This window comes from Lissotriton helveticus, chromosome 10, assembly GCF_964261635.1.
Source record: "Lissotriton helveticus chromosome 10, aLisHel1.1, whole genome shotgun sequence".
In the NCBI taxonomy this organism is placed as follows: Eukaryota; Metazoa; Chordata; class Amphibia; order Caudata; family Salamandridae; genus Lissotriton; species Lissotriton helveticus.
The window spans coordinates 348,646,338-348,669,414 of NC_136071.1; the positions used below are offsets into that span (position 1 = coordinate 348,646,338).

The following is a 23,077-nucleotide window of genomic DNA, read 5'->3' on the forward strand; positions in this document are numbered from 1 at the left end:
TTTATTCTCAATGGGTTCAACAATACAGCAGCACAACCGGCACAAGGAGCCATCCACAAAAAACAAACAGACGTCAGCTTTTCAAACACCTCTCCAGAACAATTCTCCTGAAGCGCAGAAACCTTTACCCAAATACTCAACATCTTTGACACCAAAACATTGCTGAACTGTGGGGCAAACCTTCCATTTCATGGGAACTTTGTAAAACAAAAAAACAGAGGTACTCTCTCTGTGGAAAGCAAAGGATGTTCTGGGGATATGAAGTACAGCAGAACATGACAAATATTGAGAAATAGCAGGCTGTGTCTAGGGATCATGACCGGCTTGGCAGATAGTTAAATGCACATGAGGGTGGCTTGCCGTCTAATAAAGACATGGAAGATGTGGGAGAGGGTCTTCCAACACCTACAGAAGGTCAATGCCAACCGTCTGAGGATGATGGCAAGCTATTGGCCCACATAAACCAGGATGAGGCAAAGAAAACAGCAGGTGTTATCAACCACGATGCACACAGAAAGGAATGCAACAGGACTGCCCCATGTCACCCAACAGAATTTCCTTGAGAATTAAACGTGTTAAATAACAATTGTTTGAAACTAGGTTATTAGTTGTGAAGAATGGGAGCCCTACACAAGTAACAGGTCCATAATTATTCCGTCAATTAGAACCAAGTACCCCACTGTAGCACCCGACTCTCTAAGGATAGCAAAGAAGAGCAGTCCAAGGCTTACTTAGGGGAACCCAACAATGAAGCAAATCATTGTTGCGTCATTGTTCATTTCTTTTACAATGGAAAAATACTTTTATTATAGAAACACTACCAAATACTATGCAGCAATTTACAAATCTATACATCAGGTAGAAGGAAATACATTTAGTGGCTACTTCATATTACATTACACCCTAGAAAGTCCTAAATCCAATTATCACTATATCCCCCACCTACACCAGAATCAACATCATAATATACGGGGTGTCAATATATACAAGGATGGAAACTGGCTTTCTCAGGCTGTACTCATTAATATAACAGCCATGTGTTGTGAGTCACCATTATATCACCATTAAAACAAATAGGGGCAATAACCATATTCAAATGCATTCCTTTGAGGTATAACCATTGCAGTGTTCATCAGCAGTACTGTCAATAAAGCATTTTCAGATTAGAAACGTGTGCACAACACTTTCTACAGGCCACATAATACAACCATAAAACCAACAGCAAGCTGTCCCCGCACTCCTGTTCTCAATAGCAAAATCTCCAGCTCTGAGCGTGTTTAAACTTCAGAGACACCTCTCCTAGCGGTTATGGCCATAAGGCCCCAGAATTTTTTTTTTTTTTTTTTTTACATTCAAGCTTTATACCCTTAACAAAACATATACCACCAGCTATACACACTCTCGCTTTGATACCAATTCAGATACTTTGTTTCAATTACACAAGTAATCACATAAGACCAAGTCCATATTATTTCAACCATTTGCAGCAGATCGGGGCATGTTTTTTGGGGCAACCCCTAGTGATGTAAAAGACTCCTCCACCAATGCACACCAATACACTTCCGCCCGCCATTCAGATAGTGTGGGTGGTTAAGGGGAGCTCCATTTATGGACGATCTCCAGTTTGGCAATAACAGTTTCCATGCCCACCAGGTACTGTTCCCAACGGGTGTCACCCAGGTCATTAACACTCCTCGGAGGGCATGCTTAGGTGACAACTTTTTTTTGTGAAAACTTTTTATATGCAATAATAGCACAGTACATATTGTCAGGATGTCTTACAAGCAAAGAGTAAATCTCCAATAGAATATCATACATTTTTGGTACATGTAGTTCAGTAGCATGCATCGCGACCCATCTGTTGTTAGAATTTCTCATGTTATTGACACAACCCTCTTTATTGTTCTTCTTCCGAACCCTCATCTTCTCTATCTTGTGGTGGCTCGCATATGTCTCCCCAAATTTTAATCCACTTCCGGGGACACCTACGATTAACAAATACCGTTCTTTCGGCTATCATGGCAGCGTCCATGTCTCCGCAACATGAGGCGAGTGTCGGTACCTCTGCCGATCGCATTTTTGTGCAATGTTGCGCTTTGCGACCATGATTCCTAGCGTGGCCCAGTCCTGTGCCTGGTGAGTCAAGTCACTGGGCTCCAATACATTCAACAGACATTTTCTGGGCTCTGGTATCAGTGATACTTTCTCCGCCTGTGAAATCGTCCTCATTACCTTTGCCCAGTATTCCATAATTTTAGGACATTGCCATATGGTGTGGAAAAAGGTCCCTTCGTCCCCGCAACGGCGTAGGCAATAAGGGTGTGATGTTTTACCTATCTTGTGTAAGGTAGGTCTAGTGTAGTATGATCGGTGTAAGATTTTTTGTTGCACCAGCCTGAGTCGCGAGGGTATACTCTCCTCCCGTGGGAAGGCCAACGTCTCCTGCCATTCAGTGTCGTCGAGGTCGTCCACGTCATGAGACCATTTTTCCCTGAGGGATCCCGTGGGATCCGGCAGGTTGTTAACTAGTTACCGGTAGGTAAATGAAGTCGCCTTCTTCTGCATGCAGTCCTTCAGTAATCTGTCCTCCAGAGGAGGTGCTTCCAGGACGTCAGTACCGGGTGGTAACACCGACGTTAGTGCGCGTTTGATCTGTGTGTACCTAAAAAAATTCTGAGGGTGCCAGTTCATATTGTTGCTGAAGACGCTCGAATGTGACAACTTCCCCCTTATTCCACATGTCCCCCACTGTGGATATACCCATTGTGTCCCACTGATCGAAGCCCTTACTATTACGGAGCTTACCCAACCGTTTTGTGTCCCAGAGAGGAGTTAGTTGGGTTATGACCCCTTGCCACCCTAATTTTGCTTGAGCTTTGTGCCATATGGTGACGGTGTGCTTTACAGGCCCCATCAGTGCCTGGGCAAGTCTCCGATTGTAAAGGGCAGACAGTATACCGCTCGTACCCAATGCTGATCTATCTGCTTTAAATGCGGGATCTGTCTGCGGTGCATGTATCCACTGGTTAATTACTTTCAACTGCGCCGCCCAGTAATATAACTCTGTTTGGGAGTGCTATCCCACCGTCATACCATCCCTGGACCAGTTTGAACTGCGCTGAACGCGCCGGTTTATTTCCCCATAGTAGGTTTGAGACCTGGGCTGCTATCGCCGTAAAGTAACTCGGCGGGACTGGGAACGGCGTGTTTTCCACCACATACAGAAATCGAGGGAGCGCCATCATTTTTAAACGTGCTGCTTTTCCCATCAATGTTAAAGGCAAGGTCCCCGAGTGTGTCGTATCTCTTTTAAGGCAATCTAATGGGGGTTGGAGATTTCTTTTAAAGAAATCTTCCGAGTGGGCTGTAATATATATACCTAAATATTTAAACGCACCTTCCGAGAGCCGGAGCGGGCAATTTAAGGAAGTTGCGGTGGCGGGCCGTGTAATACATATAGGACAGATTTGGACCAGTTTATGGTGTATCCAGATGCCCGTCAAAAGAGTTCGCAGATGTTTAGGAGAGTCAGTATGGAGCGCTTAAAGGAGGTCATATATAACAGAACTTTGTCCCTATATAAGAAGATGCAGTCTTCCCATCCTTCAGCCCATTTGAGTCCCGGTATCATTGGCTCCCACCTACTCAACACTGCTAGTGGTTCCAGCACCAGGGCAAAAAGCAGCGGTGACAGGGGACAACCGTGGCGCGTACCACGCGCCAGGGGAAAGTCATCAGAAATATGCCCATTAGCCGTAACGTGGGCTATCGGTTTAGTGTAAAAGAGACCGACCCAGGCACAAAATTTAGGCCCGAAGTCCAGGAGATGTAGCACAGCGAACAGGATGGGCCACTCGACCATGTGGGATGCCATTCGCGCATCAGGGGACAATATGACAGCCGGTTCTTGAATTTATGCAGCACGAGCCATCCCGCCATGCAGGCGCCTCATGTTGAGGGCCGTATTCCTGCCCGACATGAAGCCAGACTGGTCTGGATGTATTCGGGTCGTAAGGAGCGGTGTCAGCCTGATCGCCAATAGTTTAGCAAGGATTTTAGCCGATGCGGTAATCAGTGATATAGGGCGATAAGAGGTGCACTCCTCCGCAGGTTTTCCCGGCTTCGGTATGGCCACTATTGTGGCCATTCGTTGATCTAGGGGGAGGTCGCTCGTCTTATAGCTGTCGGTGAACATGCGCAATAGGTGCGGGGCAATGGTCCCTGCGGTCTTTTTGTAGAGTTCAATAGGTATCCCATTTGGTCCTACCGCTTTGCCGGATTGCAGTGACCCAATTGCCGCTTGTAATTCTTCCACCGAGAGATCTTCCTCGAGTGTAAGCACCGCCTCCGGGGCGAGCTTGGGCATGTCAATATCTTTTATATAGGTCATCGCCTCCTCCTGTGTCATCTCAGAGGCTGATGCGTACACCATCCGAAAGTGTTGCGCTAGTGAGTTTACTATTGTCCATGGGTCCGTCGTCATCCCTCCCTCCCTCTCCCGTATGAATCTGCATTATCCATCTAGCACCCCGTCCCTTTTTGTCAAGCCATGCCAGGAGTTTTCCGGCCTTGTCACCACCTTCCTGTACCCTGTGTTGCTTGGTCGTTAACTGCTGTGTGGTCAGTTCCCGAAGGTACTCTCTGTGCTGCTGCTGTTTCAGACGTAAGTTCTGGGACATATCAGGGGTGGGGTTGCTGTTGTGTTGGGTCTCCGCGTCACACAACTCTAGTTCTAAATTCTGCAACTCTTGCTGCTTCTCCCACTTGTGCCCCATAATCGAAACAATGGTCTGTCCCCTCAGGACACTTTTGAACGCCTTCCATAAGGTGGTGGGGGAGCTAACTGACGTAATATTCTCTCGAAAATAGTGGTCCGTCGCCTTAATGACGGCCTTCTTGATCTTTGGGACTTGTAAGTAGCCTGGATATATCAGATAAATACGCTGCCGTGTCTTGTGATAATATGTGTATTGTAGTAACAATGGGGAATGGTCTGATATACCCCTGGGTCTGATCTCTATAGTTGCAATGTTGTTAAGAATACCCGCCGAAGCTAAGAAGTAATCTATTCTGGTCAGGCTATTATGTACCCCAGAGTGGAATGTAAATTGTCGTGCCGTTGGGTGGTGCCATCGCCACACATCAGTAAGCCCTAGTGCCTCCAAAAAGCTCCTAAGGCAAGACACGCCTGAGTCACCCGTCTTCGCAGGGCATCGGTTAATAGTCCCATCTATAATGGCGTTGAAATCCCCTCCAATTAATAGTCCCCCACCGGGAGGTCAAGCAAAAATTTACTAAGAGCCGGGAGTGTTACTGCATGTAGTGCAGGGGGTATGTAGACTGAGACTATATTGATAGATCGTCCCTCCCACTGACCTACTATGGCAGCAAAACGCCCATGACCATCAGTTTTAGTGTTATGTACTAGTGGGGATTGTTTTCTAACCAAAATGCCCACCCCCAAGGTCCTGAGGAGAATTCTGAGTGCGCCACCATCCGGTATCCCCATCTGTCCATCGCTTAAAATGTGGTGCCAGTAAGGTGTGTTTCCTGCAGCAATACTACTGCTAGAGAGCTCCGTTTGATACACTGCAGAACCAGGCCCCTCCTAATTTTGTCTCCAATGCCATGTACATTCCACGTGAGCATGAAAAGGGGTGCCACCTGAGTCAAAGGATACATTGCAGGTGCAGGGTTCGGTGGGTCATTTAATGCCATATCTGGTAGAGTGTGTAGGAGAGAATATGGAGTCATAGGTGCAATACATATCCGAATGTTGTACTTGAAGCTAGAACAGAAAACAAATCCAAACAGTAAAACGGCACCGTCCCCCCCACCCCCCGCCCGGCCTCCCTACCAGACGGACTCAGAACTGCCCGCCACCCCAACCCAGCAGAGTGCTTAGTCCCAAGTCCCATGAACGTTACTTGCGTATAAGGGGCGAGAAGTCCGAAAAAGATCACAGCCTTCCCCCTTCCCAAAGGCAATCATTAAGTACATTTCTGTTACAATCTCTCAGCATTAGCGAGTCCATTTGTGCGTCGCTGCATAGCGCCCTAACGTGGTTTCAAACGGTCATACAGTATCTCACTCTTTGTTCTCCTCCTGCTGCGGGCGGTCCCCCTCCACCTCCTGCTCTCGGTCACTGTGGTCTTCCCCTGTCCTGTGATGTCGCTGGCCTCTGTCTGACCGTCTGTATTGTATTGTATTGTATTGTAAGGGGTGCTTGTAGAGCGCACTGACACCATGGGTTTCCTGGCGCTGGTAGGAAGTGGGAGGGACAGAGGGACTAACCAGATTGGGGGAAGAGCCAAGTTTTTAAAGATTTACGGAAGAGAGTCAAAGAATTAGAAGTTCTGAGAGGGAAAGGAAAAGAGTTCCAAAGCTTGGGGGCCAGGTATGCAAATCTCCGGCCTCCAGATCTACAGAGCTTGTAAGAGGGGACAGTCAAAAGATGAAGATGAAAGGATCTCAAGTCGCGAGATGGGCAGTAAGATCTAATGAGAGATTTCACAAAGGCGGGGCAGGGCCCAGCTAACGCCTTGAAGATGAGGCAGCCGATCTTGAAGGCCGCCCTGGAGGCGACATTGAGCCAGTGAAGTTTGGCAAGGAGGGGCCTGGCAGATTGCCACTTCGGGATCCCTAAGGCCAGTCTCGCCGCTTGATTTTGGACCACTTGCAGTCTAGCCACCGATGTTTTAGACAGGCCATGATAGATCGCGTTGGAAAAATCTAAGCGGGAGAGGACGAGGGCCATGATGACCTGCAGGAGGGCATCAGGTGTAAGGAGGTATGCCACTTTCCTGATCCTGCGCAGTTGGTAGATACAGGATGAGACCACCGTCCCCACCTGCGGCCCAAGGGATAGACCAGGGCAACCCCACTACCACTGATCCTACTATTGATCTAGAACCTTCCACAGAACAGACCACTGTTCCAATCATCGTAGGTGAGGAGAACTTACAATGTAACTTCAAGGAAACAAAATCCACACAAACTGGCTTTTCTGACTTTACACTGGGGGATACTGCTATCGATCTCATTGTTGATACAGTTTGTAATCGTATTAAAGGGCTAATAGATTCAAGTTTTGATAGGCTGTGGAAACGATTAGATCGCTTGGAAAGCATAACCTTGAAATCTACATTGTTAAACAAGGAAAATAATGAACTTACTAATCCTATTAACACTCAGAGAACTCATATGCCAGGAAAACAACAGCCTATCCCCCTACCCTCAGTATCTAAAGCTGTACCACCTAAGCCATCAGGGACATCACTGCTCTCCCCCACACCCCTAGTAACCCAAATTGCAACATCTTTGCCAGTCACTACTGATCGGAATACATCTGTATGCCCCGACTCATCACGCGATGTTAACCCCAACCCTGCTCATGGCAGGACGATAAACAATGCCAGCACAGCTGCGGTTACGGTTAAAGGGCCTGACGAACCTAATAAAGACATCCTGAACCTGCCGCCTCCATCTTGCCCATACGTTTTAGTTCTTGCAGGGGTTCCTCCCCTACAGAGAAATAAATCCGAGTCGTGGATTCAGCTTAGAAATAAATGTATGGATTGGCTGACTAAACACAAAAGGTTCAAAAGGTCTGACATGAGCGAAATCCTAATGGTCCGTAGGGTGGGCTGGGTAGGTCCCGCACCAAAAACCATCAAAGGGGACTGCATTGTTATTAATTTTTCACATCCAAGGATTGCCGGATCCATACTTGGAGTTAAGGAAACCAGCAACCCCAGCCAAACTAACATCTGCGCTCTGCCCCTCGGGTTCTTTTACAAACACCCATTGACACAATACCCAGTTTCCAGTCTCCCCCAGCTCACAAACCAATACCTGGCCCTCTCTGACTTGGATACACTTGACTGACCATCTGAGTCACCCATTTCTAATAGCTCGCTGGTGTGTGGGAACGAGGATGTGACCGCCCCTGTCAGTCCTGAAGTGTCCAACCCCTGCAAAGTTGAGATATCTGAATCCATATTGAAGGTCCTAAGCTGGAATGTGGCAGGCCTAGCCCCAAAGTTAAAATCAGCAGAGTGGGTGGATATGATTAGAGAACATGATGTCCTCTTGTTTCAAGAGACCTCGGCCCCCAAAGAGTTATACCTTGAGGGATATGAATGCTTCAATACCATTCCCGCCACCCCCCGTCATGGTAGACCGATAGGGGGATTATCAATATGGATCAGAATCGCCTCAGGGGATAGAACAAAATTAATCCCTACCGGCCACACTAATTTTCAAGCTCTAATTTATACACGGGGTCCCTCTATTTGTTTTATTAACTTTTATAATAATGATTTCTTAACAACCCCGAATCCTAACTTTGTTCAACTTTTTAATTTTATTATGGATCAAGATAACCTATTAGGGAAATATAATTTGGCGGGTATTTTCTTGGGGGGTGATTTTAATGCAAAGATTGGAAGAGGTCTTAACGGACTCCCTTTTGATTTAAACACCCATAGCCCATGTAAAAGGGGATATGAGTTAATAGACCATTTAGTAAACTCCAGTCTCCTAAATGTAATGGATATCGCCCCAATTAACATCAATGAGAATTTAACGCCCACCTATAGAGGACCAGGAAGAGGGTCAGTCATTGACTATGTTTTTCTATCACCTTCATTACAAAGTCATCTCTTCGGGGCAGAGGTAAAGCGGTCCACCTTTGGAGACCATAACCCCATAGTTGTTCTGCTAAAGGTGGCACGTTGTGCCAGTTTTAGGAAGGAACTAGGAGCGAGTAATTTACACCTCTCCACTGACACCTTGAGAGTCAAATGGAGAGGTCTAGATTATAAAGAGCTTTTTGCGAAGATGGTAATAACATACCCTACTTTATGGGAGACGTGCCTGGTCTTGTCAGACCCTAATCCTGCAGCTGTTATTGCATTTACCGAATTATGTGTAGGCATAAAATAAATCCGATCTCTAGACCAGTGGGTACCCGTAACTCTGACCCTAAATGGTTCGATAACATCTGCTCCAGAGCTAATAGGGAGTTGAGAGTGGCTCGGTCAGCAGATATTAGAGATCCCTCGCTTATTCGCACACTAAGGTTAAATTATGAAAGGGTTTTAAGAATCAGGCGTGATACCATTCTGAAAGAACATTGGGACAATCTGGCCTGTGCAGCCAATACCAAAAGTACAACCGCCTTTTGGTCTGCAACTTAATCCCTAAGAACTCTTGGGAATCCTTCCACACCCCTAGACTGTAATATTTCTAGCGAAGCATGGGTTGCCCACTTTTCTAAAATATACGCTCCCCCATTATATTGTGATAATTCCTCGGCGAAGGAGGGCCACTTATATCTGGCCTTTATGGACCTCTCCTCGGCCTTTGACTTGGTCAATAGGGCCAAGTTATGGGCTATATTGGCTGGCATTGGGTTCGATCCTCCCCTGGTAGACTTCTTGGCCGCACTCCACGAAGACCTATCAGCCTCCATTAGAATCACCCGAGAAGGAAACACCACCAGACCTTTTAACTCCAGAAGAGGTGTGAGGCAGGGCTGTATTTTAGCCCTGCTCTTGTTCACTCTCTATATCAACTCCCAGGATAAAGCCTTGGAGGGGTCCACACTTGATATCCCGTATGTGGGGGGTTGCGCAGTGCCTGTCCTCCTATATGCGGACGACGCGGTCCTCCTAGCCCGCACGGGCGTGGGGCTACAAAGGCTTCTGGACGCGTTTGGTGACTTTATGACAAAGTTAGACCTGTTGATCAATAACAAAAAATCACATGTTATGGTGGCTGGGAGGCGGCTATGGCCGAAAAAGCTAAAATCCTTTACCTGCTGTGGCGAGAGGGTTTCTAGGGTGCAAGTCTTTACATACCTGGGTGTGATTTTTGAGGAGAAGGGTTCGTGGAAACCAAAGGTGTCGGCGAAATCACTAGCTGTAACTAGATCAACCTCAGCTTTGTTGAGTTTCGCAAAGCGGCTTTGCTCACGACCAATGGAGGCATTACTGAAAGTCTACAAAACTAAATGCCTATCCATAGCCACTTACGGTGCACCGCTGTGGGGCTACTCCTCAACTGGCGAATTGCAGATTGTGGAAAACCAGTTTCTAAGATCTCTACTAAGTGTTCCACAATCGACACCAGTTTTTTCACTACACTCTGAGTTAGGTTTAGGCTACATTACTGACCTGCTTCTTTTGGCACCATTGGTATGTTGGGCCAAAACCTGGCTGAACAAGGACATTACACTTAACCACACCATTCTCAGGGACTGCATGGCTCTGGATAATGCTTCAAAGATTTCATGGCTGGCCTACGTAAAAGGCGCACTGGGAAGTCTTGGCAGGCCCAACCTTTTCAGCCACCCAAACACAATTTGTAGGGGGGACGTGAAATGGATTAAGGATAACTTCTTGAGGAGGGCATCGCAAACGCGGGAGAGCGAGGAACTGATTAAACCTAGAGCCAGAGCCAACTTCCTCCTCCTGACTACGCCCTCAATTGAACCTTACCTAAAAATTGTAAGCCGCCCATACCATCGACACTTGCTTATTAGATTTAGGTTCAACATTATACAGTACTCCTTAGGTGACTTCCCCGTATGGGGGGTCCCAGATGAGTTAATCCCATGCAGCTGCGATAACTTTTCAGAGCAGTCCCTCATGCATTTTGTAATGTTTTGTGATCATTTCAAGAAGTGCAGAATGCAGTTTTTGGCCCCTATCTTAAGGGAAGCAGGTTTTGTACAAGTACGCCCAGCCCTACTTTACTTACAGCTACTAGGTAGCCCTAGGACAGTCTTCGGGGTTGCTAGCTTTCTGGTCGCAGCCATGCGTACGAAGGCCAGGAAGCTATCCCCGAGGTACTTGGAAGGGTGACCTTACTATACTGAGATTCTGTTAACGTTTTTAAGTTAATTATTCTCCTCTTTATTACACTGTGATTGAATTGTTTTTGTACCAACTTTTTAACTACTTGATTGCACTAGATACTGTTACCGGGCTTGACTTTTTAATGATTTTAACCATATGAACTATGTGATATGTCAAATTTTTTAAATATGTATTGTCTTGTTGCTTTTATGATTTTAACTAATCGAATAAAGCTTGCTTTTGACTTTGATATTGTGATAATTCCTCGCCTATTACGTGTCCTACTAAAATCTCAATAACTATAGATGAGGTTGAGGAGGCAATATCCCAGTGTGTGGGTAATAAAGCTCCAGGCCCGGATGGCCTACCGATAGACCTCATAAAAGTAGAACAGGAATTTTGGGCCCCCTTATTATTAAATGTTTTAAATAATTTAACCACTACTGATATTCCTAGTACATGGTCAACTTCCATAATTGTACCGATTTTTAAAAAAGGATCAAGATCGGATCCTAGCTGTTATAGGCCGATCTCATTAATCGACAATACCCTCAAAATATTAGGAAGAGTTTTATTCAATAAAATCAGGGCATGGGCAGAAGAAGAAAATATTTTAAATAAATGCCAGTTGGGTTTCCGGAGCCACCTGGGCACAGTGGAACAGTGCCCAGCATGTCACCTTCGGGTGAGTGAGGGATCTTATCCTTAAGGGATGCCTTGCCCTTCCCTTTTTCCTTTATACTCACTTGTGGTAGTTTGCGAGACACACTTCACTTTACTTTGCTTCTTTTGACACATCTCACAGACTATAGGTATACATTGTGTTGACACAGTGGAACAGTGCCTGAATTTGAACCTAATTATAGGAAAATATACCATCGCTCGACACAGTCCACTGTACCTGGCTTTTATGGACCTTTCGTCCGCTTTCGACTTTGTCAACAGGTCGAAGCTCTGGCAACGCCTACTGGATTACGGCCTGGATAATAATTTGGTAAACTTTCTGGCATACCTGCATAGAGACTTAAAAGCTAGAGTAAGGATAAGCATGAATGGAGCAGTGTCAGGAGACATAACGGTAGGCTGAGGCGTTAGACAAGGGTGCGTCCTTGCCCCTCTTTTATTTATTTTATATATTAACGAACTCCATAACGCCCTGTCCAATTTAACTTCCGATGCATGGACCCCCCATTTGGCATACAGTCGGTCTAAGTTCATCAAGGCCATAAACTCCGTACTGTCTCTTCCCAAGCCTAAGAGATTTGAGGTGGTCCAGTCTCTATTAAAAATCTATAGGACACAATGCGTTCCTGTTATGACATATGGGGCCGAAATCTGGGGATATTCAAACTTAAAAAACTCCCAGGCTGAGGAGAATAGATTCTGCAGTAGGCTTCTGGGTCTACCAATTTCATCTCCCACCGTCATAAGTCACAATGAACTAAAATTGTTTTATTTGGAGGACTACATTAAGGCACGTCCTGTGTTGTTCTGGATCAAGGTGTGGAAAAACCCCGAAGCCTCACTAACAAGAGAAATTTTGGCTGACTGCCTAAACTGTGATCAGGGCATTAAAATCCCATGGCTTGCCCAAGTTCAGGCAAGCCTGGCAGCAGTCAATCTTGAACACATATTTGACAACCCAAATGGACTAGAGGGGACTAATGGGAAGATAATACGGAATATTCTTTATAGGCATTATAGAGAGACTAGATACAAAGTAGAATTAGCCAAACCTTCTGTGAAACGCTACATCCAAATAGAAGGCGACAATGTACACTTATACCAGCTAGCTACCTCCTTAAAGAAATTACATGCTGGGAGTGCAGCCTCTTGACTCGCCTAAGAGCAGGATCTATAAAGTATTTATTGTGTTTTCCTTTGGGCTACCACTGTAACATTGAGAATCTGGTCTGCCCATGTCAGAATTCTGGAAAGCAAACATTAATGCACTTTCTGTTCTTTTGTTCCTATTATCAAAAATACAGTAAACACCTTCTGATACCATTTTTTAGAGCTAAAGGTATAAAAGATTTTAATGTGGCATTTAAATCTGTGTTACAGCTTAAAGATGATGGATTAATATACCGTGTGTGTACCTTTTTAAAAATGGCTATACGATCTCGTATTTCTATGAATTCATTTTTATTTATATGAACTATGTTATCTCAATAGATTGGAAGAAGGCTTCTTTGCACTTTGCACATCAGCCCCTTAAATGTATGCTGCTATTTGTAAAAATGTGAACCACCTTTCCTCTGTCTTTACGGCAGTAAATACGGAGATAAATATAACTAATTTACTCCTTGATCTTTGGCTGTTATTACACTATGCACTTTATTTAGATAGTTTAACAATTCGGATTTATGCCCTATGCACTTTAGAAAATTTGTGTTTATCATAATGCTGCTAAATATGTGTTCTATGTATATATTGCTGCTATTCTAACGGTGACCTCTGTTTATGTATATTTCATTAGATAGAGTTACGGAAATAGACAGGAATTAGTGGATAGGAGAATTAATGATATCTTGGACTCCTTTTTGTCATTGTTTTTATTAAGGAAAACGTAGTACAGTTATTTTATTCCTTTTGACCATGTACGTAATTATGTGTATGCTTTTATGGATAATGTAATATCCGAATAAAGGTTATTTTGACTTGGACTTTGACACTGGAATTAAGTGGCAGGGGAGGAGTAAATTATGCAGCAGGATAAGTAAATTATACTGCATTATGTGGCACATTGTGTGATACTATTACTTCATTTAAATAAAAATGTATTAATACTATCTGGGCATTAGTTGCAACTCATTAGTATCAGTTTTACACTCAAACATAGCATTAAGCTACAAATAAGTGACCAGTCAACCTTTGTAAAGGGCCTTCCACTGAACAGCAAAACGGGTCACTGTATTTTTATTGACTTTTGAATCATTTGAGGTAGAAAAAAACTTGTTTTTTGTTAAAGTCTACAGATTATGGATCATGTGGTAAATGCCGGAAATCAATAATCATGCGAAAAATGCTGCAGGCGCACCATTGCATAATGCCAGTCGCCCTGCCCTTAGCATGGCTGTTGCAGGTAGCAGCAGGGGGTCTATACGGGAGAGTGTTTTGTATGCTGCAGATGTGTTGATGTATTCAGACATGGGAATGTCAGATCCTCCAGATGCCACCTAAGTCTAGGGAGTCAATCCAGCCCATAAGCTGCTTAGCCCATGTTAGGTGGCCACCTGGAAGGGGATCTGAAGTGTCCACTTTGAGGTTCGGTGGTTATTAAAATCTCCTCAAACTACTGCAGTCCCTTGTGGCAAAGGTGATAAAACAGACATGATCTCATCAAGAGCTTGGATAGATAGGTGGGGCAGGTCACAGGAGCTCAGGAGGTTGAATTGTTGTCCTTCAAGGAGAGCCCTCTAGTCTCACAAATCTGATCAGCAGGTCAAAAGATCGTGGATGTTACTTCCAGGGGGAAGGAACTGTGTAAGAGTATGACGACTCCTCTGGAACACAATGCAAACCCGGCACTAAAGATCCTTTGTGGTCAAATCGCCAAAAGCGAGGACATTGGAAGTCTAGTAGGTGTTTCTTGAAACATACGAATGGATGGATGGGAACACAAGAACAAGGGGGTACTCCAACCCCCCCCTTACCCCCCACCCCCCAGTGTAGATCATGCTGCAGATCTCCTCTTGGTCAGCCTGCTGATCTTTGTTCCCATACTCAGGGGCTCAACACAGCCACAGGTCTTCTATTTGCTGATGTGTTCCTTCAGCTCAGGGCAGATCTCAACAGTTTCCAGGAGTGCTGACCTGTTGAATCGAACAACAGGTGAATACTGAGGTCTTCTAGGTTCTCTCTGGGATCATGCTCTTTTCAGCTTAGGTTTCGTGATGAGGAAATGGGGTAGGGATGCCCTGTCCAGGGAGGTGCTGTTTTGGGGCATTGTTCACCTCATTCCCTTCTTTCCAGCTGCCCATTCCCAGGCATCGTCCGGAACGTCGCAGAAGTGAGTGGTCACTGTGGATCACTTTAAGCTTTGCTGGGAAAATGAACATGTATTGGAGGTTGAGAGTGCAGAATTTTCACTGCCCTTGGATCACATGGGTATAGTCTGGGGAGATCATAATTCAGGAGGATGGAAACATTACGTTTCCAGCTCTGTGGTCTCTTGATGGATAGCGCCTCTGTTCCTGTAGTTGAGTATGTGGGCAATCAGTGGGTGCAGAGGTGTCCCCTGTGGGGGTGCTGGGCAAGAGATCTGTGTGCTCGCTCCAACATGAACCATAGTGAGAGCTTTCCATCAGGCATCCAAAATTGTAACCATGTTTCAAGGAATATTTCAGGGCTAAGAGATTCTACATCCTGTGGCAATTCAACAAAATGAAAGTTATTAAGCATTGACCTGTTTTTAACATCTTCTACCAAATCTTAAGGGTACCTGTTACAAATAACAATTTCAACATATTGTTTTTGAGGTTAGCTACCTCGTCCTCCAGCGTTGTGATCCGGCCCTCTGTCTCAGACACTTTGGCGCTGTTCCAAAGGTCTTAGCAAAGTAGGGTAATTTTCTCGTCAAGTTGAATAGCCTGATTATGGCACCCAAGTCATTGAAGTTTGTGGGCTGTTGGGTGAAGGATTCGCCGGCCCTGGGCCTGGCGCTGCATGGAAGTGCAGTGTTAAGTTTGTCAATCGTAGTTTGGGGAAGAGTGGTGAGGCCTTTGTCTTTCCCCATTATGTTACTTTGGTAGATTGGCGGCGCCTGTGTGTGGTGGAAAGGTGCCTGTTTATGGCCCTTCAAGGGGTTGTTGTACTAGCAATTAGGCGGTATGACACTGTCCCCTGCTACAGACTGCACTATTATAATATTACTCAGTCTCAGGACAGAGGGCAGAATGGAGTAGCGGTCGGCTATACAGTGGTTGGAGCGGATGGTTTTCGCCAGTTGAAGGTGAGATGGGTAGGCCACATCGTCAGACTGTACAGCTTGCCTCTGCATTTGTAGAACAGGCAGCACGAGCAGCCGGGAACGGTCAGGCTGGAAGGAGAAGGGGGTGGCCAAGTCAGCGTTATGAGTCCTGGAGACTAGATGGGTCCCTGTTACATCGACGTACCCGTGCCCCCTGCAGCCCGCAGTATGCGACTCAGGAGATTGGAGGTGGCGGGCTGAGATAGTCTGTTGTGCAATCCCCCCTCACCACCCAGCAGTGTCTCCCGGTGCAAGGCTGTGCGCACGACTTTGCAGGCCTTGTGAGGTATACAAAGAAATGATGGACGAAATGCTTGAATTGACTTCAGCCACTGGTAAAATAATTCAGAGCTGCAGTCTAATACATCGTTATTTTGCACACCATGCCACCTCAGTTTGGACCCAGCCATATGCAAATCAGTTTTGGCCCCGCCCAAAGGATAACAGTTCAGCGAAACTGCCAGTCTAGGTCCTCCGTGAACCTAAAAACAAGCAGCCCAGGCAGGTTTCACCCTTATAAGGGCTCATCCACCAGGTATAGCTTAGTCTGAATAGCACAGTGTACATGAGACCCACGTCTGGGCATACCCAGCCCCACTTAGGGTGACACTCAAGAATATAAAAAAGTGATTAATGGAATGCTTTAATTAACCTTAGCCACTGATAATTTCTCGAGCTGCATCCGAGTCCATTATTATTTTGCACACCATGCCACTTCAGTTTGGACCCAGCCATATGCAAAGCAGTCCTGAACCTGCTCCAAAGTGAACAGTGCACCTGAACTGCCAGACCAGGTCATCTCTGAACAATAACCAAGAAAGGTGGGCCAGTTTCTCCCTTATTAGGGCTCTTCAGCCAGGTAAGGCTTGGTTCCAGTGGCAAAGTGTGCAAGGGACCCACGGCTGGGCATACCAATCCTACTTAGGCGGACACACAGAAGTATACAAAAAAATGATGGATGGAATGCTTGAATAAATCTTAGCCACTGGTAATTACTCGTGGCTGCATCCCAGCCCATCATTATTTTGCATATCATGAAACCTCAGCTTGAACCAGCCAAATATAAATCAGTGTTGACCACGCTGAAAAGGGAACGGTCCAGCCTGAACTGGACTGTGAGGTATAAGGCACTTCTGCAAGGACCGCCGTGCTAGCAGTCTAGGAGGTAGAGTGGGTCTAGTCAGTTCCTCAAGAGCCTATCAGGGCCAGGTGGCCACTTCTTACTGCGGAAGACAAAGCCCAGGTGCCATATTGGGATAAGGCTACTTGGGGTGTTTGGATGGTCCATACTTAGCCAAACACCACTTCATCAGGCAGCCAAGCACAGGAATCGGCAGACAGCACCCCAAGACGTTCCCTGCAGAGGTCTCAGAGAGAAGGTTAGGGCCACAGAGAAAATGGATGACGTCAGACGGTAGAGGAGGTCCGGGAGCACACTTGAAGTGCATCCACCAACTTGGTCGTTCAGGCCATGACCCCAATGGCCCCAGCAGACTTAGTGTGGGTGTTCGGATGGAAAAGTCCTCTGGATGGCAATGGGTGTGCACCCCTCCCCTGAGTGCCCACCTGATTTTGGAGAGAACTGCGCAACAACTGCAGTAGTGGTTAATGAACCAGGATTGGGTCAGAGGTAGATCCCTCTTCCTTCTCCAACCAGATTTCACGGTGGTGACGGATGCATTACTTCTGGGATGGGGTGGCCACCTGGTAGAGGTGGAGATCAGGGGAGTCTGGTCTCCGGCGGAGTCCAGGCTCCATATCAACCTGTAGGAGCTTCAGGCGATTGGCCTGGCACTGAACGCATTCCTTCCCTCCCTCAAGGAGAAGGCAGTGCAGGTGTTCACGGACAACACCACCACCATGTGGTACTGCAGCAAACAGGGCGGGGTGGGGTCGTGGACTCTGTCAAGAGGCTCTTCGCCCTTGGACATGAGTGTATATATGTATGTGTGTTGCAGCTTTCAAATAAGTTTCAGTATCATGCATGACGGTGTTTAGACATACAGCAAATTACATCTGTATAACAATAATGGTGTCTAGGAAGCAACCCTACTTATTAAGAACTATATCATTAAACCCCTCCCAACCAACGGGTGCACCTATCGTTTTGAAACAAAGGAAAGAGATGAGTTATCATATCTGCGATTATTGCTATTGTAGAACGTGAGTATATTAAATTGTTAATACATAGTGTTGGGGGTCATACAATTGCGACACTGGCATTATCCCTGAAATTAAACAGGGCACCACCAGACCACTGACCTACTTTGAAAAATACCTTATATACTGCATGGGGGATAGAGGTGCCACATCGCAAATGTATACAATACTGAACACTAGAGGGGTGGGGGAGGCGAGGGTTATGGGAGGGGGGTATGGGGTGTTTAGCAGGACAGAAAACCAAGCGCTCTTGGGAAAAAGAACTTGGAATAACACTGGACCAGGAACAATGGAGAGAGTAATGGAGTGAGCTAACAATTTTTCCTTTCATGCAGAGTGGAAGGAAAGCCCTCATGAAACCACTCTATATATGGCACTACACCCAGTTATGCTTGGCGGAGGTGGGAGGAGCATAGCTTGCTGAAATGAAATTAAATGAAATGAATGAACTGAAAAGTGATTTTCTAAAGCGCAAACTGCCACTCCTAACGGAGTCTCCTGGCGCTATGAAGGGGCTGTGGGGGAGAGGGATCACTGACTCACGTGCTCTGGTCTTGTCCCAAACTGAAAAACATTTGGACAATGGTTTTGACAAAACATGCAGGCTATCACTGAATCGACCCTAGCTCAGTACCCTGAAGTAAGATTACTGGGATGCCACCACTAAATGGATCTTAGGGCACTTTAACTCCCACCTGTTATTGGAGGGCAAGCAGTCTATTTTGGGGCAATTGGGGCAACTACAGCCGCCCTCAGACCAGAAATGGCTGGGGAAACTTTGGTGGATCGAGGGACATGTGAAGCTCTCTACTGCAGCGCAGGGGAAAAATAATTATCCATAAAATGAGGCCGCTTGCAAGATTTATTTAGCTCTGACTATAAAGAACTTACTTGCCCTAAAAGGCTGCAAACACTGACATTTTAGATGAAGCCAAATTGGCCAGAGGCAGAGCTGGAAACTTGAATTATTTACCATTGGTGAGGGAAGGCTCATTATTCTTTCTGAGCCAAGTACTGTAAGCGGTTGTTACGGCAAGGGGGTGGGGTGGATTGTTTATTTTGTTCCCGATTCAAGATGTTCAAATGCTCTCAAATCTCACAGACATACGTGCTAGAGGTAATGATGGCACCAAATGCAAATAAAAATATACTTAAAGAATTTGACTCCTATGCTGTCGTAGAGCACACAAATCAAATGGATTCATTTGAACTTTCTTCACTAAACATATATAACCCCAAGGAAAAAATATACACAGTGGTCAGGTATGAGTGCCACAAATGTAAGTGAGATAATGCTGGATTCTTCCACACAGTCTTGGGCCCTAATTCCACCATAATGGGAAGAAGCGACAGACATGCTCACGAAGCTGAGAGGAAAAAAGACCGCAGACTAATCCAAGTGTACTAATTAAGTCTGATATCAAGATCCAAATGAACAAAATATGGAAACAAGTTTGCTAATTTGGCATTGTGTTAGTGAAACTTGCATAGCTTCTTAACAGAGGTCATCATAACCACCTGCCAGAAATGTTCGGTTGCAGGAATCTCAAAAGTGGACCAAAGCGGAGTGTACACCATTGAGGTAGTTGATTGTACAACTGAGACACTCACAATTATTGGAAGCATGGGACCCAATCCGACTTGAGCCCACCCCGAATATTATGCACAAGTTAGGTTAAACATGCACATACGACGGTGGTTAAGATATGAAACCATCAGAAGCATTCATAAAAGTTGTGTGGTTTGAATTAATTGATAAACATCTGTTTAAGACCCATGATGCAAATACATTTGATGCGTATTCCAACAAATAGTCTACTGAACTGTCAGCACACACACAGACCATCTCAATATACTCGGAATTTAATACGAGTACTAGTTGCCAAGATGCCTCTTTGAGGTCACTTCCAGGAAACACTAGTCCTCTGGATACACCAGCTGAAAATTCAACATTCTAGGATTAGGTCTCTGGATACAATATGGTCCTGAATTTAAAAGTCACTTTCAATGAAGAAAGAGCACCTCATAAATATAATCCATCTCCAAACACTCTTCTTGGGTATCAGAGATTCTCCTCAAACAAGAGGGCACACTACGAGTCTACATATTACTCGAACTTCTAATACCCATCTTGGATGTTAACCTCTCAGAGGCCATTAGATATTTTAGAAAGCAATGCAAAATCCAAGACCTGACTATCGTTGAGTTCTTTTCGTCTCTGTAGAGTTTTAGAATAGCTCAACTAGACATTCTCCGCTTCAAAACATTAGCTCAATCATACTATTTCTTCTGTTTCCTTTTGGGAGACAATTCTTTGGAATTCTAAATGTGAAGAGGGTGTTTTTGACAAAATTGAAGACTAAGGCTCTATAGCTCTCTGTAAACTATGGGCACATTAGAACCAAAAGTCCAGTGGGCTCATTCGGAGTACTTGTTAATCTCTACTGGGATAAATCAGCCACTGCTGCCTCTTAAAAATGTTCACTATGAAGATATTGCACAGTAGCAACAAGGAGTTAGGTGCATCTATTCACTCATCTCTACGATCTTGATTCTTACTCTATAATTGACATACATGCAGATCAATAGAGGCTAATAACACTATATTTCGAGACTCTGAAGAACCCTGGATCCCTTAAACTCACTACTCAATTGCTTGGTTATGGGTTGCTGCCCATATTTATCTTCCAATTATTATTCTTTTTTTCTTGAGCTCTTGTCTACTAGACAGCACATGTGCTGTATATGTTATGAGATGTATTGTTATCTTACAGTGGGCTTAGACCCCACCAAACGGCTTACCATTGGTTGGTTTCATTGACCCACTGATTTGCTTGCTTCTTTTTTGTTAGCGTGTGGGCTTTGCTACCTCAGTTATGTTTGGCCCTCCCCTGGATCATGGACACATTACTGTGTCCATAAATTGCTCACCTGTTCTGGTGCTACATTTTTCTTCTTGCTCATGCACTCCCTAATAGTACAAGTTTTTCCAGCTGTGTGTTTCTCTTTGCCTCTTGCGCTCCTCTCCCCAGCACCCCCTGTGATGCGCACCCCCACTCTGATGTGCCTCTACCCTCTCTGAGCACCATTCTGCATTCCTCCCACACCCTCCACGGTGCTCTCCATCTCACTCATTAATTACCCCTCATGCCTTCTGTGCTGCCTCCCCTCACCCCCAACCCTGTTTCGCTTCGCTCACATACTCTGTGTTGCTTTCAGCCACCAGCACTGCTGCCGGTCCCACTGGCCTCCTGTGTCATTTCCTGCCCCCATGTTCATCCCCATTTTGTGCATTTGGCTTATTTGTGATGTAAATTGAATTGGCAAATAAAATCAAAACAAAAGTGGATGTAACATGTTATAAGCGGATGCATACGTTGTGGCATGCCTACAAAATGACATAATAGACTTTTTCCCCCTCTTTTTTAGCCATGCTGTACAGCATCAGGGAATGATGAACATCATGGTTAAAAGGTACTAACAAAGCCAAAAGGTTACAAAGGTGAGCCCTTTTTGTCTTTTCCAATGCCTGTTCAATAAAGGGGTTGCAATACAGTGAAAGAAGGTTTTTAATAAAGTTATTTATACTTGGAAGGTGAGTTTTGTTTTTTAAAAGTATTCAGAGGTTATGCATTTACGGGGAGATGGTGGATATAAAATTAGGATACCCCTAATGGGACACATTGTTTTCAGAAGGAATGCACTCACCTGGGCGCTGATCCTGGCCACCAGAAAGTTCTTCCGATTGTCCAGCATCGACTTCTCCAAGAGACACTCCTGAGCTTGTCCCTGTCAAGTTAAATATATAAATTGAAAACCACAGGCAAAGCATTAGGTGGGTCACTATGACATATGGGCATTTTAATAGTTACTTTCACTACCAGTGCCACCGCAATTGCAATTTATTTTCTCTGCCAGTAGACTGAAGGCACTAAGTGTCACCATTACCCCACTGCTCATTACAGAGACAGATAGCTCATTTGTAAGATTCTCTGCATCTATGAGACTTCTTTGCAGGGTGCTCGGATAGTCCGTTGTCTCGTACTTCCATCTATACAGGATCTGCGCGTTTAGACAACTTAAACTAAGGGACTGGTGTTCAGACTTATTTCAGACACCCCCGAAGGATATGTTAGTCTGTTAGCCCAGCTAGCTCACAGTGCCACTACTAGCCCTTCTTAACAAGGAGCGAATAGCTTCTGGCAACTATTAAACATGACAACCCTGACCCCTCAGGGATCGTGGAAACAGTGCAGTACTTTGCGCTCAGTCACTCGCGCTTACTTTGTCTCAGAGTGATACACAGAATTAATGATGGGGATGTTTTCAATAAGCATTTATTGAACTAGCTTCATTCTAGTATAATATATGTGTGCTGCAACAACCATAAGACAGAAACTGATATATACGGTTATAAGCACCAGCAGACTAAAGAAAAGGTAGATTTCTACCATAGTGCTAAAACAATGAATACATGCATGCATATGAATACATGACAGTAATAATGTGTACTCCTATGAGGCAAACCCTAACTAGATATATCTAAAAGTACCTAGCATGTATCTAGGTGTAAAGCCAAGAATCCACTTAGGATACAGCCAACCCCAGTACCTGATGTGGGAGAGCGAAGGACCCTGTCTTCGTTACTAGTTGGACACCCCGCGAGGGATGTCAGACCACTGTGTGCTGGAGTGTCTGTTTGCAGGAACCTCAGTGTCTCATGTCAGTGTGTCAGCATGGAAGTCTTTTTCTCCTCTGGTTTGCCCAGTGAAGATGTAGTGCATATATACTCGAAAGGTACCCTCAGAGGTTCTACCTAGAAGTGTACTATGGGCATATTTGGCAAGGATGATGATAGAGGTGACCCTTATAAAGAGTTATTATGCAGAAGATGGTAATCCTGCTGTGATTCTGAGAACCCTGATGCATAATACATGAGGCTAGTTTTCGGACAAAACCACACGACAGTCAGGTAGCACCTAACTAGCTAAAAGGTCAGCGCCAGACCTGTTATGTAGGACAGATGTAGGTAAAAGGTTGTGTAACTACAGTAACTACTTAGGCCTATATTGGGGTACATTGG

At 45.2% G+C, this 23,077-nt stretch overlaps 1 protein-coding gene across 1 annotated transcript in view; it reads right to left on the reverse strand.

Annotated features, from left to right (window-relative positions):
• The window catches only part of PTPN23 (protein tyrosine phosphatase non-receptor type 23), a 663,560-nt gene that overhangs the window by 487,780 nt on the left and 152,703 nt on the right, over positions 1-23,077 (reverse strand). Inside the window, exon 7 of the mRNA XM_078662553.1 lies at positions 21,703-21,783. Coding sequence (XP_078518679.1) covers positions 21,703-21,783 — 81 coding nt within the window. The remainder of the gene's footprint in view (positions 1-21,702; positions 21,784-23,077) is intronic.